The sequence below is a fragment of the Chionomys nivalis genome, chromosome 17 (genome assembly GCF_950005125.1).
Source record: "Chionomys nivalis chromosome 17, mChiNiv1.1, whole genome shotgun sequence".
NCBI classification, from domain to species: Eukaryota; Metazoa; Chordata; class Mammalia; order Rodentia; family Cricetidae; genus Chionomys; species Chionomys nivalis.
The window spans coordinates 1,978,717-1,997,859 of record NC_080102.1 but is presented as its reverse complement, the minus strand read 5'-3'; the positions used below and the strand labels follow the sequence as shown (position 1 = coordinate 1,997,859).

The 19,143-nt window shown below is 40.3% G+C and overlaps 1 protein-coding gene across 4 annotated transcripts in view; it reads left to right on the top strand.

Moving 5' to 3' along the window:
* Stk3 (serine/threonine kinase 3) overlaps positions 1-19,143 on the top strand; it is a 213,693-nt gene that overhangs the window by 140,100 nt on the left and 54,450 nt on the right. For all 4 annotated transcript variants that reach the window (XM_057792643.1, XM_057792642.1, XM_057792645.1 and 1 more), the window contains one exon: positions 14,440-14,615. In XM_057792643.1, coding sequence (XP_057648626.1) covers positions 14,440-14,615 — 176 coding nt within the window. The remainder of the gene's footprint in view (positions 1-14,439; positions 14,616-19,143) is intronic.

Sequence of the window (19,143 nt, the reverse complement as noted above, 5' to 3'; positions counted from 1 at the left end):
CCATTCTAAGAAATTAAAAAATCAAGTAAACTGCATTTAAATTATTTTTAAATTTCACATATTTATCTTTTCATGAAGGCTTGTTTTCTTAGAAGACATATGCAAACTAGGAGTAGTAATGATTATGATGGGTTGACATATTCTGCAAAATTATATTCCACATAATTTAGTATCCTTGTAAATATTTAAAGGAATAAATGAGATAGAAAACAGCTCTTTCTTTAAAGTTTCATAGGGCAGAGGGAAATGAGTGGCGGTTATTTTTTTCTTTTGTTGCTAATGGGGTTTTGGTTATATAAGCAAGTAAGTTGAAAGAATTGGGCCAAAATTGAGGAACTAAGTAATCTTAAATATCAAGTTTATTATTATAATAAAATGTATTTTAATAAGCTGGGGTCAGAATTAAACTGCAGCTGGAGAAATTGATGTCAGCTTTATGTGGTTACCCTTTTAGTGTTGTAAGAAAGTGTTTGCCATAGCAACCACACTCACATATGACTGCCTACCTCATTTGCACAGCAGGGCCCCAGAGTTCTTGTGTCCTCTCCTCTCTCTCAATAGCAAGTGAGGACATCATCTTCTTTCTTCCCCTGGAGACTCAGCTGCACACTGGCATGTGTTTCAAACTGTACAGTAAAACATTAACTAGAAAAAAAAAAAAACATTAACTAGGCAGTTGCAGCTGCCCTTCCCGTTAACTTCAAAACAAACCCAATCTATTTTCCTCTTTAGAACGTAAAAAAACTTGAACACTTTTTTGTGTGTCACAAAGGCACAGTCTAAAGGCCAATCGTGAGTTTGAAGTGAGAATAGAGAATATTGATATATGTAAGCACTTGCATCTAAGTGGAAATCTGGTTATGAAGTCATCCACAAAGAAATATCTAATGGAGCAGACTGCCTTCTTTTGTTTAAGTTGTTTCTTAGATTTGTTAACTCTGTGTGAATGCTAATTTCTGACTTAGTGGGTTATTGTCCAGACTTTAATAGAAATAGGTGGTATCGTTTATTGAATATGTGTGCTAAATGTCTTTTAAGTTTTTGTCTGTGCCATTTATATTTTAAAAGGATTGTTCTTGTTGTATGTGTTTGGTTTTGCTCACATGTATGTATGTGCACTGTGTGTGCCTGCTGTGTGAGGAGGCCAGAAGACGGCTCTGGAGACCCTAAAACTAAAGATACTGATGGCTGGGACACCATGCAAGTGCTGAGTATTGGTTCCTCTACAAGATCAGCCATCTCTCTAGCCCCGTGGCCCCTATTTGTTATGGCATTCTTTTTTTTTTTATTGATATTTATTGAGCTCTACATTTTTCTCTGCTGCCCTCCCTGCCTCTCCTTCAGTACTCCCCAAAGGTCCCCATGCTCCCAATTTACTCAGGAGATCTTGGTTTTTTCTACTTCCCATGTAGATTAGATCTATGTATGTCTCTCTTAGTGTCCGCATTGTTTTCTAAGTTCTCTGGGATTGTGGTTTGTAGGCTGGCTTTCTTTGCTTTATGTTTAAAAACCACCTATGAGTAAGTACATGTGATAATTGTCTTTTTGTGTCTGGGTTGCCTTATTCAAAATGTTTTCTAGCTCCATTCATTTTCCTGCAAAATTCAAGAAGTCATTATTTTTTTCTGCTGTGTAGTACTCCATTGTATAAATGTACCACATTTTCCTTATCCATTTTTCGGTCGAGGGCCATTTAGGTTGTTTTCAGGTTCTGGCTAAGACAAACAAAGCTGCTATGAACATAGTTGATCACATGTCCTTGTGGCACAATTGAGCATCCTTTGGATATATACACAAAGGTGGTATTACTGGGTCTTGAGGTAGGTTGTTTCCTAGTTTTCTGACATCCAAAGGGGCTGTACCAGCTTTCATTCCCACCAGCAATGCAGAAGTGTTCCCTTTACCCCACAACCTCTCCAGCATAAGTTGTCATAAGTGTTTTTGATCTTGGCCATTCTTACAGGTGTTAAGATGGAATCTCAGAGTTGTTTTGATTTGTATTTCTCTGATGACTAAGGACGTTGAACATTTCCTTAAGTGCCTTTCAGCCATTTTAGATTACTCTGTTGAGAGCTCTCTGTTTAGGTCTGTACTCCATTTTTTAAATTGGATTATTATGTGATCTTTTGGTGTCCAATTTCTTGAGTTCTTTGTATATTTTGGAGATCAGATCTCTGTCTGATGTGGGGTTAGTGAAGATATCTTTTCCCATTCTGTAGGCTGTTGTTTTGTCTTGTTGACCATGTCCTTGGCTTTACAGAAGCTTTTCAGTTTCAGGAGGTCCCATTTATTAATTGTTTCTCTCAGTGTCTGTGCTGCTGGGGTTATATTTAGCAAGTGGTTCCCTGTGCCAATGTGTTCAAGTGTACTTCCCACTTTCTCTTCTATGAGGTTCAGTGTGCCTGGCTCTATGTTGAGGTCTTTGATCCATTTGGACTTGAGGTTTTTTTTTTTTATTTTATTTTTTTTATTCTTTTTTAATTAAAATTTCCACCTGCTCCCCGTTTCCCATTTCCCTCCACTCCTCCCAAATATTGCCCCTCCCCCCACTTCCCTCCCCCTATCCCCACTCCTCTTCTCCTCCCCCCACTCCATTCCCCCTCCCTCTCGATACTGAAGAGCAGTCCAAATTCCCTGCCCTGCGGGAAGACCAAGGTCCTTCTATCTACGTCCAGAAAGGTGAGCGTCCAAACAGGCTAAGCTCCCACAAAGCCAGTTCATGTATTAGGATCGAAACCTAGTGCCATTGTCCTTGGCTTCTCATCAGTCTTCATTGACCGCCATGCTCAGAGAGTCCGGAATCAACCCATGCTTATTCAGTCCCAGACCATCTGGCCTTGGTGGGCTCCCAATAAATCAGTTCCACTGTCACAGTGGGTGGGTGCATCCCTCGTGGTCCTGATTTTTTGCTCATGTTCTCCCTCCTTCTGCTCCTCATTTGGACCTTAAGAGCTCAGACCGTTGCTCCAAATTGAGACTCTGTCTCTACCTCGATCCATCGCCAGATGAAGGTTCTAAGGTGATATGCAAGATATTCATCAGTATAGGATAGGGTCATTTCAGGTTCCCTCTCCTTAGTTGCCCAAGGTACCAGCTGGGGACATATTCCTGGACACCTGCGAACCCCTCAAGAGTCAAGTCTCTTGCCAGCCCTAAGATGGTTCCCTTAGATAGGATATATACTTCGCTGCTCCCGTATCCATCCTTCCTATATCCCAACCATCCCAATCCCCCGAGCTCCTCCCATCCTCCCCTTCTCATATTTCTCATCCCATTTCCCCTTTGCCCCATGCCACCTCACCCGCAAGTTCCCAGTTTTTGCCCTGCAATCTTGTCTACTTCCCCCTCTCCATGCGGATGACTATATGATTTTCTTTGGGTTCACTTTCTTATTTAACTTCTATAGGATCACACATTGTATGCTTAATGTCTTTTATTTATGGCTAGAAACCGATTATGAGTGAGTACATCCCATGTTCCTCTTTTTGGGTCTGGGATACCTCACTCAGGATAGTGTTTTCTATTTCCATCCATTTGCACGCAAAATTCGAGAAGTCATTGTTTTTTACTGCTGAGTAGTACTCTAATATGTATATATTCCACACTTTCTTCATCCATTCCTCCATTAAAGGGCATCTAGGTTGTTTCCAGGTTTTGGCTATTACAAACAATGCTGCTATGAACATAGTTGAACAGATATTTTTGTCATTTGATGTGGCATCTCTTGGGTATATTCCCAATAGTGGTATTACTGGATCTTGGGGTAGGTTGATCCCAAATTTCCTGAGAAATCGCCACATTGATTTCCAAAGTGGTTGCACAAGTTTGCATTCCCACCAGCAATGAATGAGTGTGCCTCTTTCTCCACAACCTCTCCAGCAAAGGCTATCATTGGTGTTTTTGATTTTAGCCATTCTGACAGGTGTAAGATGGTATCTCAAAGTTGTTTTAATTTGCATTTCCCTTATCGCTAAGGAGGTTGAGCATGACCTTAGTTGTCTTTTGGCCATTTGAATTTCTTCTGTTGAGAATTCTCTGTTCAGATCAGTGCCCCATTTTTTTATTGGGTTCATTAGCATTTTAAAATTTAATTTCTTGAGTTCTTTATATATTTTGGTGATCAGACCTTTGTCTGTTGCAGGGTTGGTGAAGATCTTCTCCCAGTCAGTGGGTTGCCTTTTTGTCTTAGTGACAGTGTCCTTTGCTTTACAGAAGCTACTCAGTTTCAGGAGGTCCCATTTATTCAATGTTGCCCTTAATGTCTGTGCTGCTGGGGATAAACGTAGGAAGTGATCTCCTGTACCCATATGTTGTAGAGTACTTCCAACTTTTTCTTCTATCAGGTTCAGTGTGTTCAGACTAATATTGAGGTCTTTAATCCATTTGGACTTGAGTTTTGTGCATGGTGATAGATATGGATCTATTTTCATTCTTCTACACGTTGACAACCAGTTCTGCCAGCACCATTTGTTGAAGATGCTCTCTTTTTTCCATTGAATACTTTTAGCTCCTTTATCAAAAATTAGGTGTTCATAAGTTTGTGGGTTAAAATCAGGGTCTTCTACTCGGTTCCATTGATCGACTTCTCTGTTTTTATGCCAATACCAAACTGTTTTCAATACTGAGGCTCTGTAATAGAGTTTGAGGTCAGGGATGGTAATGCCTCCAGACGATCCTTTATTATATAAGATTGTTTTGGCTATCCTGGGTTTTTTGTTTCTCCATATAAAGTTGATTATTGTCCTCTCAAGATCTGTGAAGAATTTTGATGGGATTTTAATGGGGATTGCATTGAATCTATAAATTGCCCTTGGTAGAATTGCCATTTTTACTATGTTGATCCTCCCTATCCAAGAGCAAGGGAGATCCTTCCATTTTCTGGTATCCTCCTCAATTTCTTTCTTCATTGACTTAAAGTTCTTGTCAAATAGATCCTTTACTTCCTTGGTTAGGGTTACCCCAAGATATTTTATGCTATTTGTGGCTATCATGAAGGGTGATGCTTCTCTGATTTCCATCTCTGCTTCCTTATCCTTTGTGTATAGGAGGGCAACTGATTTTTTGGAATTGATCTTGTATCCTGCAACGCTACTAAAGGTGTTTATCAGCTGAAGGAGTTCTTTGCTGGAGTTTTTGGGGTCGCTTATGTACACTATCATATCGTCTGCAAATAATGAAAGTTTAACTTCTTCCTTTCCGATTTGAATCCCTTTGATCCCCTTATGTTGTCTTATTGCTATTGCTAGAATTTCAAGCACTATATTAAAGAGGTATGGAGAGAGTGGACAACCTTGTCGTGTTCCTGATTTTAGTGGAATAGCTTTGAGTTTCTCTCCATTTAATTTGATGTTAGCTGACGGCTTGCTATAAATAGCTTTTATTATAGTTAGGAACGACCCTTGTATTCCTAATCTCTCTAAGACCTTTATCATAAAGGGATGTTGAATTTTGTCAAATGCTTTTTCAGCATCTAATGAAATGATCATATGGTTTTTTTCTTTCAGTTTATTTATATGATGGATTACATTGATAGATTTTCGTATGTTGAACCAGCCCTGCATCTCTGGGATGAAGCCTACTTGATCATAATGGATAATTTTTCTAATGTGTTCTTGGATTCGGTTTGCCAGTATTTTATTGAGTATTTTTGCGTCGATGTTCATGAGTGAGATTGGCCTGTAGTTCTCTTTCTTGGTTGTGTCTTTGTGTGGTTTTGGTATCAGAGTAACTTCAGCTTCATAAAAGGAATTTGGCAATGACTTCTCTGTTTCAATATTGTGAAATACATTAAGGAGTATAGGTATTAGGTCTTCTTGGAAGTTCTGGTAGAATTCTGCATTGAAGCCGTCTGGACCTGGGCTTTTTTTGGTGGGGAGGTTTTTTATAACAACTTCTAATTCTTCGCGACTAACAGGTCTATTTAGATTGTTCATCTGGTCCTGGTTTAACTTTGGTATATGGTACTTATCTAAAAAAGTGTCCATTTCTATAACATTTTCCAATTTTGTGGCATACAGGTTTTTGTAGTAAGATCTAATGATTCTCTGAATTTCCTCTGAGTCTGTGGTTATGTCTCCCTTTTCGTTTCTGATTTTGTTAATTTGCGTATTCTCTCTCCGCCGTTTGATTAGTTTGGATAGGGGTTTATCAATCTTATTGATTTTCTCCATGAACCAGCTTTTTGTTTCATTGATTCTTTGGATTGTGTTCTGTGTTTCTATTTTGTTGATTTCAGCCCTCAATTTGATTATTTCCAGTCTTCTACTTCTCCTAGGTGAGTCTGCTTCTTTTTTTTCTAAAGCTTTCAGGTGGGCTATTAAGTCTCCAATGTGTGCTTTCTCCGTTTTCTTTAAGTGGGCACTTAATGCTATGAATTTTCCTCTTAGCACTGCTTTCATAGTGTCCCATAGGTTTGAGTATGTTGAGTCTTCGTTTTCATTGAATTCAAGAAAGACTTTAATTTCTTTCTTTATTTCTTCCTTGATCCAGGTGAGGTTCAGTAGTTGACTGTCCAGTTTCCATGAGTTCATAGGCTTTCTGGGGATAGCATTGTTGTTGAATTCTAACTTTAATCCATGGTGATCTGATAAGACACAGGTGGTTACCGATATTTTTTTGTAACTGTGTAAGTTTGCTTTGTTACCGAGTATGTGGTCTATTTTCGAGAAGGTTCCATGAGCTGCAGAGAAGAAGGTATATTCTTTCCTATTTGGGTGGAATGTTCTATAGATGTCTGTTAAGTCCATTTGATTCATTACCTCCCTTAATCCTCTTATTTCTCTGTTAGGTTTCTGTCTGATTGACCTGTCCATTGGTGAGAGAGGAGTGTTGAAATCTCCTAGTATTAGTGTGTGTGGTTTGATGACTGCCTTGAGTTTTAGTAACGTTTCTTTTACATAAGTGGGTGCTTTTATATTAGGGGCATATATATTCAGGATTGAGATTTCATCCTGGTGAATTGTTCCTGTTATGAGTAAAAAATGTCCATCTCCATCTCTTGGACTTGAGTTTTGTGCATGGTGATAGATATGGGTCTATTTTCATTTTTCTACATGTTGATATCCAGTTATGCCACCACCACTTGTTAAATATGCTTTCTTTTTTCCATTTGATATTTTTTGCTTCTTTATCAAAGATCAGGTGTTCGAAGATGTATGGATTGATATTTGGGTCTTCTATTTGGTTCCATTGGTCCTCCTCTCTGTTCTTATGCCAATACCAAGCTGTTTTCAGTACTGTGGCTCTGTAGTAGAGTTTGAAGTCAGGGATTTTGATGCCTCCAGAAGTTCTTTTATTGTACAGGATTGTTTTGGCTATCCTGGGTTTTTTGCTTTTCCAAATTAAGTTGAGTACCGTTCTTTCGAGGTCTTTGAAGAATTTTGCTGGGATTTCGATGGGCATTGCATTGAATCTGTAGATTGCTTTTGATAAGATTGCCATTTTTATTATGTCAATTCTGCCCAAGAGCATGGGAGATCTTTCTACTTCCTGGTGTCTTCAATTTTTTTCTTCTAAGATTTAAAGTTCTTGTCATACAAGTCTTCCACTTGTTTGGTTAGAGTTACTTCGAGATATTTTATGCTATTTGTGGCTATTGTGAAGGCTGTTGATTCTCTGATTTCTTCCTCAGCCCTTTTATCATCTGTGCACAGGAGGGCTACTGATTTTTTTGAGTTAATCTTGTATCCTGCTACATTGCTGAAAGTATTTATGAGTTGTAGAAGTTCCTTGATAGAATTTTTGGGATCACTTATATAAACTATCATATCATCAACAAACAGTGAGAGTTTGACTTCTTCTTTTCCAAATTGTATCTCCTTGGTCTCCCTTTGGTGTCTTATTGCTCTAGCTAGGACCTCAAGAACTATATTGAATAGATATGGAGAGAGTGGACAACCTTGTCTTGTTCCTGATTTCTCTGGGAGTTTCTCTCCATTTAGTTTGATGTTGGCTTTCTGTATATTGCCTTTATTATGTTTAGGTATGTTCCTTGTATCCCTGCTCTCTCCAAGACCTTTATCATGAAGGGATGTTGTATTTTGTCAAATGCTTTTTTTGCATCTAATGAGATGATCATGTGGTTTTTATTTTTCAGCTTGTTTATATGGTGGATTGCATTGACAGATTTTCGTATGTTGAACCATCCCTGCATCTGTGGGATGAAGCCGACTTGATCATGGTGGATGATGGTTCTGATGTGTTCTTGGATTCTATTTGTCAGTATTTCATTTTAGTATTTTTGCATCGATGTTCATGAATGAGATTGATCTGTAATTCTCTTTCTTTTCTGAAAATTATTTTTATTTGTTTATGCTTGGTGGTAGTGGCACACATCTTTATTATTTTTTATTTTTTTAAGTTTTGTTTTTACTATTACTTTTTAAAATTTATTATGTATACAATAATTCTGTCTGTGTGTATGCCTGCGGGCCAGAAGAGGGCACCAGACCTCATTACAGATGGTTGTGAGCCACCATGTGGTTTCTGGGAATTGAACTCAGGACCCTTGGAAGAGCAGGCAATGCTCTTAACCACTGAGCCATCTCTCCAGCCCTGTAATTCTCTTTTTTTAGTAATGTCTTTCTGTGGTTTGGGTATCAGGGTAATTGTAGCCTCATAAAAAGAGTTTGGCAATGTTCCCTCTGTTTCTATTGTGTGGAATAATTTGAGGAGTATTGGTATTAGTTCTTCTTTGAAAGTCTTGTAGAATTCTGAGCTGAAACCATCTGGCCCTGGGCTTTTTTAGGTTGGGAGACTTTTGATGACTGTTTCTATTTCTTCAACAGTTATAGGTCTGTTTAACTTGTTTATCTGGTCTTGATTTAATTTTGGTAAGTGATATTTATCCAGAAAGTTGTCCAATTCCTTTAAGTTTTCCAATTTTGTGTAGTACAGGTTTTTAAAATATGACCTGATGATTCTCTGGATATCCTCCATGTCTGTTGTTTTGTCCCCCTTTTCATTTCTGATTTTGTTAATTTGGATATCTCTCTCTCTCTGCCTTTTGGTTAGTTTGAATAAAGGTTTGTCTACTTTGTTGATTTTCTCAAAGAACCAATTCTTTGTCTCACTGATTCTTTGTATTGTTTTCTTTGTTTCTATTTTGTTGATTTCAGCTCTCAATTTGATTATTTTCTGCTGTCTAGTTCTCTTAGGTGAGTTTGCTTCTTTTTGTTCTCAAGTTTTTAAATGTTCTGTTAATTCACTAGTGTGGGGTTTTTCCAGCTTCTTTATGTAGGCGTTTAGTGCTATGAACTTGCCTCTTAACACTGCTTTCATTGTGTCCCATAAATTTGGGTATGTTGTGTGATCATTTTTATTGAATTTTAGGAAGTCTTTAATTTCCCCCTTTGTTTCTTCCTTGACCCATTGATGATTCAGGTGAGCAGTGTTTAATTTCTTCAGTGTACTCAGCTTGTGGAAGTTCGATGTCCTCAGCTAAACAGAAATTTTAGGGGACAGTAGTATTCAACCATTTTCTTTTTTTTTCCTTTTCCTTTTTCTTTTTATTCTTCTCTTATATAATACGTCCTGACCACAGTCTTCCCTCCTTAGTTTCCCTTCAGATAAGAGCAGGCCTCCCATGGATATCAACCAAACATAGCATTAGAAGATACAATAAGATTAGGCATAAATGCTCAAATCTAGGCTGTACTAGGCGACCCAGTAGGAAGAAAAGGGTCCCAAGAGGAGATGAAAGAGTCATAGACACCTCCACTGCCACTGTTAGGAGTCCCACAAAAGCCCCCAAGACACACAACCGCACAATGTGTGCAGAAGACGTCGGGCAGATCCATGCAGGCTCCATGACTGCCACTTCTGTCTCCTTGAGCCCCTGTGAGCAAGCCCTGCTTAGTTGGTTTGGTCGCCTGTGTTCTCCTGGTAGCCTCCATCCCTCTGATTGCTATAGTCTTCCTTTGCTCTCCCACAGGGCTCCACAAGCTTGGAGAGAGGGACCCAATTGGAGATCTCCAATTTAGACATAATGTCTGGCTGTAGGTCTCTGCACTTGCTTTCTTCAACCGCCGCAGGAAGGCTTTTCGGTGACGACTGGACAAGGCACCCATGTATGAGTATAGTAGAATCGCATTAGGAATCATTTTTATTTGTTTCTTTTCTTCTGCCAGTCCTGTCGGTTCTACCCTAGGCTTCTAGACTAGCCAGTCTGTGTTCGTGGCCATCCAGAACATGGGCTCCCTCTTGTGGCCTGGGCCTCAAGTTAAATCAACTTTGACCACGCCCACCATTCTATGCCATGGTTGCCCCAGCACATCGCGCAGATTGGACAAGTCAAGGGTTTATGGCTGGGTTGGTGTCCTGGTTTCTCTTTCTGTAGCCTGTGGAGTACCTTCACACACCAGAGACCAGAGCGTAGGGTGAAGGCGCCATGCAGGTACCAGCTCAACCTCTCTACCCTTTGGAAGCTCTTATACAATTTTACATCAGAATTGTGTCACCTGGCCACTCTGCCAGAAGAGGTCTCATCCTGACAGTGGAGGAAGGGCTGCAGGCGAGAAAGGGGCTCTTAGGGCAACAGCTCCTGAAAGAGATGGTGCTGGATCAGTCCCACCCTCTGTGGCTGGAGACAGTTCTGAGGAGTTCCCCTCTTTGTTATAGAACCCCGGGACTCACTCAGCCCTTATGGTTTCTCTTGCCATGGCTTATATCTGGTTGAGCTTATGATTCTCTGACGTACTACAGAAGAAAGTGTTGGCTTTTCTTCTGCCTTTCCTCTACTCTTCCATGAAAGGAAATTCCTACTGAAGTACTCTTGCTTTTAGTTTTTTAAGACTTTTTTTCACAAAAGATTTATGTTTTCCAATAATCTTTGCAGAGTCACCAAATGTCTAAAATTCAACTCAAATAAAAGAAGGCAGTCTCTTCCTGTTCCATTAGGTGTTTCCTTTGGGTAATTTTATAACAAGACATTATTAACTCAGTACGCTTATGCATGCTCTTCTCTTCCTTCCAAGCCTATGCTATTGCTCTTGCTTATGTAGGTCATATTGGTAGCTGCTTTATTAATACCAGTTTCTCACAGGAAACGTTTGTCTTCCATCCATCCTATTTCTCAGATATAAAGATCTGAATCAGGAGTTACAGTGTGCTGGAGGTGTGGCTTTCAGTGATACAATGCATGTGCAAAGCCCTGGGTTTAGCTCCGAGTTTCCCTCAACACATGCAAACACATGCACTCACTCATGCCCCCTACACAAAGGGAATCACCCGTATTCTAAAAGACCCTTAAGTATTGGTAAGGTTTCTGAAAGGCATTCCATGTGTCCTGAGAGAAAGCACAAACCATAACTAGAATCTCTGTGGTGGGGCCAGGCGAGAGCAGTGCACTCGTGGCCAGCATGGGGAAGAGGAGCCGTTTGAGAGGGACGTTGCTCAGGAGGTGCTGTTTCCTTAGTAGTTTTGAAGGTGTGTGTGTGTGTGTGTGTGTGTGTGTTGCCAAAGCTCTTGTGCATACTTAATTTACTTGTAAAGAATGCAGTCAACACTCTGGAGGCTGAAGCAAGAGGATCATGAGTTCAGAGAGAACCAACTTGGGCTGGTCTTTGCAAATTTTACCTTCCCAGTCGTTAAGTTCTACTCACCAAAGATCATTTTCCTCTTCTCTGATTCAGGTCTCCTATTATGCTTCTTGTTAAAGTCCTCAAATATCTATGCATGTGAACCATTTTTAGACTGTGATGAAAATCAGAGCTTACATATAGCGTATAATTTCGTTACAGAATTTCTCTTCTTGGGCTAGGGGTATACATAGTCAAGCACATACCTAACATATATGATGTCGTGCACTTTTTCCCTAGCAACACACACATACAGACACATACACACAGTGAGAACAATGAAGAAGGGAGAGAGAAAAGAATACTAAGCAAAAGGTTTCTCTGTTACCTCCTTACCTCTCACTTTGTGTTTTCATTTTCTCAAGTATGTTTTCGAGAATTTGTGCAAATGTAGAAATGTAGTCTTAATGTATTATTTTCCTCTGTTCTCATAAAATGAGTTGGAACTTGAGACTGAGGTTTAATATATCCCAGTTTGAGGTAAGAGATTGCAGTAGAAACTAAATTTCAATTCTGGAAATTCTAAAAATATGTGTTTTAATGATAAGGTCTAGAGATAAATCCAGGGTATTTAAAGTTTGTTGGAATTGTTGATGAAATGTTTCCAGTTCATGCCAGTAATGAACCCTGATGCATCCACCAGTCCCTTCCCCTTCCTCACAGTTTGGCTTCTAGTCTGCGCGTCAACAGTTGAGTGACTTCTGTGTTTCAGCTATCATGGTTAATACTGCAGTGACTATGGATGTGCAGATATGCCTACATGACCCTGTGTTTAGCTTTCTAGATGTATATTAGGAATAAGGTATAAATTTTATGTTATATGTGGTTTACCATTTAAAATAAACTGCCTAACCAATATGAAACCATTAAGAAATTTGTAGGGTTAGGAGACAGTCATACCATTTTAAGGTAATGAGATACTTTAGACAAATATATGCCCTGCAACTCCTGTTTCTTATGTTCTTACCTAAGCAAACTTACTACATCCAAATACACCAAATAAATAAACAGAGGGCCTTGGGAAGTAGGGAAGGGAAAGAGAAGCCAGACACCTGCATGATGGTTCCATCTCACTGACCCCCTCTTTTACTGAAAGTAGATTTTTTTCCTCACATAATGTATCCTAAATATGGGTTCCCCTCCCTCTACTCCTCCCAATTCCTCCCCACCTCCCTTCCCATTTAAATCCATTCCTTTTTTGTCTCTCATTAGAAAACAAATAGACTTCTAAGGGATAATAATAAAACACAGAAAATAAAATACAATATGATAAAATAAAGACTGTCACGTTGGAGTTGGCCCCTTTTTTAAGTTAAAAATTCCTCGCTCTGGAATTTATGGCAGAGAGAAAGCACTGCCTCTGATTCCTCCTCTGCTGGAGACTGAAAGCACTGCGTTCTCTTGTGGAAGATGTTTCGTACCCATTTCAGCCAGCTGTGCTCCTTAGCGGTCAGCGGTCAGCGGTCAGCGGTCAGCCGTCAGCTGCGCGTACTGTTGCAAGTGCATTCTAAATTGGCCGGGTCACTGCTGTCACAATTTGCAGTGCTGCAAGTCTGCTGTGTCCCCACGGGACGTAAACAGGATGAGGATGAGGCTGAGGATCGTGATACATGAGCAGACCTGGGCTGTTTCATCTGAGAAAACAAAACAGCAAGGACGGGAGAGTCACCCAGGTCTTCTGATGTCTGAGCCACCAGTGTGTCACGGGAGCTCACTTGGAACATGAGTACAAGTGACAGGACAAAGCTGAGCCTCTTGTCCCCGCCCCAGGAAGTCCTTCTGTAAAATGTAGCTCACTTTCTACCTGCAAAGTTAGATAAGAATGCCTTCTTGGTAGTCTCATGGACAGTGTTTGACACCCTAAGGCTTTAAGGAGTCCAGTTTAGAAACTACTGATCAAGACCTTAACTACAAGATTTTTTTTTTAAAAAAATAGTTATTCTAAATTTTTTTTACTGTAATTGTTCAATATAAAAATTTAGCCATCAAAGGATTCCGAGCAGCAAAAAGGTACAGTTTGTTTGTATTTAGAAAGTCACTGTGCTAACAGTACAGTCACCATCGGGTTTCCAGAAGCCCAGTCATTGGGGCTATAGCACCCCTCAGTCCCCTTTTTTATGGAGTAGGCAAAAAAAAAATGCCTAGAGACTAAGTATCAAAGATAGGGAAACTTAAACACTTCTGTTAAGCAATTTTGGGATCCGTGTTGGGGAGAGGAGAGTCTGAATTAATTCTCAGCTCCTTGCTGTCTGGCAGAAGTGGGCTAGCTGTGGGTTTGATGGGAACCATCTTGCGCTTAGCCTCAGAGGTCAGCTGGCATCAGGTCCGTCTGCTGTGATGGCCAGCAGTTGTAAACCTGGAAACAGAACTGAGGGTAGTCTGAGCTAAAGAAATGGCCTCGGGAGACAGGCAAAGCCATAGGAGCCCCAGGAGCGGGGGATTCAGCTAGAAGACTTCCAGGGAAGCAGTCAGAAAGCGTCATCCGCCCTCCCATCCAGTTTCTGAGCAGTTTAAATGTCTGTGATTATCAGCACAAACATAAGCGTGAATAGAAGAGAAATATTTAAAATGTCCTGTCCTTAACACTGGTACTCTTCATAATAAAATTATGATAAATATTTCATTAAAATAATGAAGTGTTTTTATAGTCAGGAGTATTTGGGGTCTTTATGTACTTGTTTCATATTTATATGGTCTGGACACATTTTTCATTTTACATTTAGGAAATGACTGTGTTGCCCTTGACTTTGGCCAGAATAAATTTATTATATGACTTACTGAAAAAAAATTCCCCATTTCAATAAATACCATACTTCTTAAAATGTTAGAGCTTATGCCCTCCTTCTGTATTTCTTTGCCTAAGGAAATGCCACATCACCCCAAGTACAACGACCGTCTTTCATGGACTACTTTGATAAGCAGGACTTGAAGAACAAGAGTCATGAGAACTGCAATCAGAATGTGCGTGAGCCCTGCCCTGTGTCACAGAGTGTGTTTCCTGATGACTGGAGAGTCCCTCACGATGGAGACTTTGACTTTGTGAGTACATTTTCTTTCTTCTTTACTGTATGTCTATAAATTATAGACTGTGTATTAATGTGTAATCATAGCTATGGCTTTAATTGTAACTTACTTATAGAGCTGTATTTACAGAAAAATGTAAATATTGCTAAATAAATCAACTCAAATTTAGAGAAACATGTAGGCCCTCAAATACTGTACATGATAACCATTTCAGTTATCAAAATAAACCATGTAGAGTCATATACTCTAATATGACATGTACATGGACTCTATATCTCATGGCCTAGACATTGAAAGCGGAGTGTTAACTCTACTTGGTTTCTGTATTAAAACTGTGTCTGGTACACAGGGCTTCATTGTGAATCTGTGTCTGGTACACAGGGAGCTTCAGTATGAATCTGTCTGGTGACAGGGAGCTTCAGTGTGAATCTGTGTCTGGTGACACAGGGCTTCAGTGTGAATCTGTGTCTGGTGACAGGGAGCTTCAGTGTGAATCTGTGTCTGGTGACACAGGGCTTTAGTGTGAATCTGTGTCTGGTACACAGGGAGCTTCAGTGTGAATCTGTGTCTGGTGACAGGAAGCTTCAGTGTGAATCTGTGTCTGGTGACATGGGGCTTTAGTGTGAATCTGTGTCTGGTGACAGGGAGCTTCAGTGTTAATCTGTGTCTGGTACAGGGAGCTTTAGTGTGAATCTGTGTCTGGTACAGGGAGCTTCAGTGTGAATCTGTGTCTGGTACAGGGAGCTTTAGTGTGAATCTGTGTCTGGTACAGGGAGCTTCAGTGTGAATCTGTGTCTGATACAGGGAGCTTTAGTGTGAATCTGTGCCTGGTGACAGGGAGCTTCAGTGTGAATCTGTGTCTGATACAGGGAGCTTTAGTGTGAATCTGTGTCTGGTGACACAGCGCTTTAGTGTGAATCTGTGTCTGGTGACAGGGAGCTTCAGTGTGGATCTGTGTCTGGTACAGGGAGCTTTAGTGTGAATCTGTGTCTGGTGACATGGAGCTTCAGTGTGAAACTCTGTCCTAGTGTGTATTTTGTTTCATTTTCTTTATTTCTTCTACTTGGTTTACTATTATTTGTTTCTTTAAAAATGCAAAAAATACAGATAAATCATTTTAATGCAAATCATTTTAATGCATTTGTTTCCAGAATTTGAAAGACTAAGTTCTCATGATGAATTCTTTAATGAAAAAAAAAATTGCAGTAGAATTTTGCTTCAGGAAGTTTAAATGCTTTGTTACTTCTACAAAGTGTTCAGGAATGGTTATTCTCTAAATAAAATTATAATCATATATAATTATATTTTTAGTAGACATAATACTTATAAGCAAATAAAATGTAAATGATACATATCTTAAAATTTTAAGTGATTTAAGTAGTATTAACCCATTTTTAAATATCATGATAAATGACTTGGGATTATAATTATTTTAAAGTAGTGCCTTCTAGGATCACTTTTATTTTTGAGTATGTATGTGTGTATATGTGTTGTGTATATTTGTACATGTTTGTATATATAGGTGTGGGTTTAGAAACCAGAAGGCAGTAATTGGTTCTCACTTCCCACATGTGATTTTCGGGGTTTGTACTTGGATCTCTGGGCCCTTACCCACCGGGCCCTCACCCCCTGGGCCCTCTCCCTCTGGGCCCTCACCCTCTGGGCCCTCACCCACCGGGCCCTCACCCCCTGGGCCCTCACCCACCAGGCCCTTACTCCCTGGGCCCTCACCCACCAGGCCCTTACCCACCGGTGCCCTTACCCCCTGGGCCCTCACCCACTGGGGCCCTCACCCCCTGGGCCCTTACCCCCGGGCCCTTACCCACTGGGCCACTTCGCTCTCCTGGGATTAAAAATATTTTTAATTTTGAAAACTTTTCTCCTAAATGTCTTTATTACTTGAGGTTTTTTTTTCATATGAGGTATTAATATTTTAAAATGTCAGGCTAGAGAGATGGCTCAGAGGTAAAGAGCACTGGCTGCTCTTCCTGAGGTCCTGAGTTTAATTTCCAGCACCCACATGGTGACTCACCACCATCTACAGTGGGATCTGGTGTCCTCTTCTGGCCTGCAAACATACATACAGGCAGAACACGGTATACATAATAAATAAGTCTTTTTAAAAAGTTTTAAAAATCTCTCCTCAATAAATTTAGCAGTAATTGCTAGTAAATATCAACACTGTGACCCATGGGTTATCCTGAAAACAATACAGTACTGTTTACCATTTTTTCAACATTAAAGAACTTAGAAAAACAAAATCTGTATTTTTTTTGTTCTGGTGCAATTTCATTTTAAGCCATTTACTTTAAAAATACATAAATTATTTAGATTGCTGACATTCTAACTGTAAATCATTCATGAGCATGATGAATTATGTAGACTACTTAGCATCAAAGAATTCTGTCTTGTTTCAGAATAAATCTTAACCTCTTGGATGGTTTAAAATGAGCACACAATGGGTGGTGGATAAAATACCACAGATAAAGATTAGCAAGTAAGATGGATTAGTATTGCTTCAGTAGTCTTCAGAACCATCCTCCAACTTATGTCTGTATGGGCATGTGTGTGTCCCATGTATGAGCATGCTTGCGTCCTGTGTTGGGCATGCATGTGTCCTGTGTATGGGCATGTGTGCGTCCCGTGTATGGGCATGCGTGCATCCCACGTATGGGCATGTTGCGTCCCGTGTATGGGCATGCGTGTGTCCCACGTATGGGCATGTGTGCGTCCCACGTATGGGCATGTGTGCGTCCCACGTATAGGCATGCATGTGTTCAGTGTATGGGCATGCATGTGTCCAGTGTATGGGCATGCGTGTGTCCCGTGCACGTCTGGATATCACAGGACACTCTGTAATAGTCAGTTCTCTTTCTCCACTGTATGGGTCCTGGGGATTGAGGACTGCGCCCCAGGCCTGGCTTTATTTGCTTGTCATTTTGTGGAATAGTGGTGTTGCTAGCTTCGTTACATGATTTATCTGTAGGTCTCACCTAGGTTTCTCAAGTGACTTCAGGAATTTATCACTGTGGTCAGGGCAGCTGAAGGGCCTCTGAACTGGTCTGTGTAGGTTTCTGGCAGACCCCGTGGTTCCGAACTACACCCTTAGGCTCTCCATTTACTATGCACAGACGGTGTGTGCAGCAGTGGAGGCCTCTGGATGCGGGAGAACAGAAGTCGTGCTCCTCTTAGAATAACGTCAGACAGCGAGAGGCTTGTGCACTGAAGACTGCAAGGTGCCTCTCAAAGTAGAGCAGAGCAATGCATGAGAAGGTGTTTCCTGTTCATTGTTGGAAGACGTAGGGGGTCTGCAGACTCAATGTTCTCCATTCAAACTATGGCAACACTTTCTAGAGAAGCAGAAAAATTCATCCTAAATTCTAGGGCTTTGAAAAGAAAGTCAAAGAAGCAAAGGCCACTGCACTGAGTGAGAGCTGTGTGGTGCTGGCGTGAAGGCTGAAGGATGCACCCCTCTAGTGATGAGGAGCCTCCAGCTAATCCCTCGTGTGCGGCCAGGTTGGTTTTGACGATGGTGTGGAAAGCGCTGTGTCCAGCAGCTCTGACCACTTTGTCAGCATACCTGAGGGAATGACTTATAACATGAAGGAATTTATTTGAGCCCAGTTTTAGAAGCCCCAGAATATGATCGGGTAAGCACATTGCTTTCAGACCCCTTGTGGTGTGCAGGGACTCAGAAGCAGTGAGTCTGCTACTGGGCTTATGTCTCACATTTCCATCCTTCCCTATAGTGCCACCCCTTCAACACACACATCTTTGAGTGACATGCAGTGTCCAAAATATGGCCCAGGAGGGTAGTTGTTTTGACAGATGTACAGGAAAAGCTGGATAAACCTTAGAAGGGAATGAAGCCTGGCACTTGCCTTATTCTGTGCACAAAAGTTAACCAGAGTCAATCAAAGGAGCAAATAGAGGAACTGGAGAGGCAGGACGATTCCTGACACTGAGTTCCTTCCTTTTTCTCTTGGGTATGACGGCAGAATAACAAGTGTTAGAGCAATAAATAGATAAACCAGACTGCATCAAACCTAAACGTGTGTATTACAGTCAGATATTGCAGTGAAGAATAACCCACAAAATTGGGGGAAAATTCAGATTACATATTGGTGATGTGTTAATATCTGACATGTTTAATGAACAACTAAATAATGATTTCAATGATAATGATAAATAAGAACAAAATTATTTCAAAAGTGAATAAAGGAGCTAAGTAGCAATTTCTCCAATGAAGATAAAGTACTGACAAATACATTAAAAAGTGCTCAGTGTCGCTAGTCAATAGAGAACTTAAACTCAAAGAAATAGTGAACTTTAACGACAATGACAGCAAAACCCTGAAAATGGAAGTTGATAGGGGTGTGTGTGTGTGTGTTCTCAACCTTTTGGCTAAAATCAAGTACAGAAAATCAAGTTTTCAGTTAGCATATATAAGGTAAATTAATGAGAAATATTGGTAGTTTTCTTTTCTATTCCTATTTTTCCTGCTGCTTTACTAGAAGCCAGCCCTTGGGCTTTCACCTTTCCT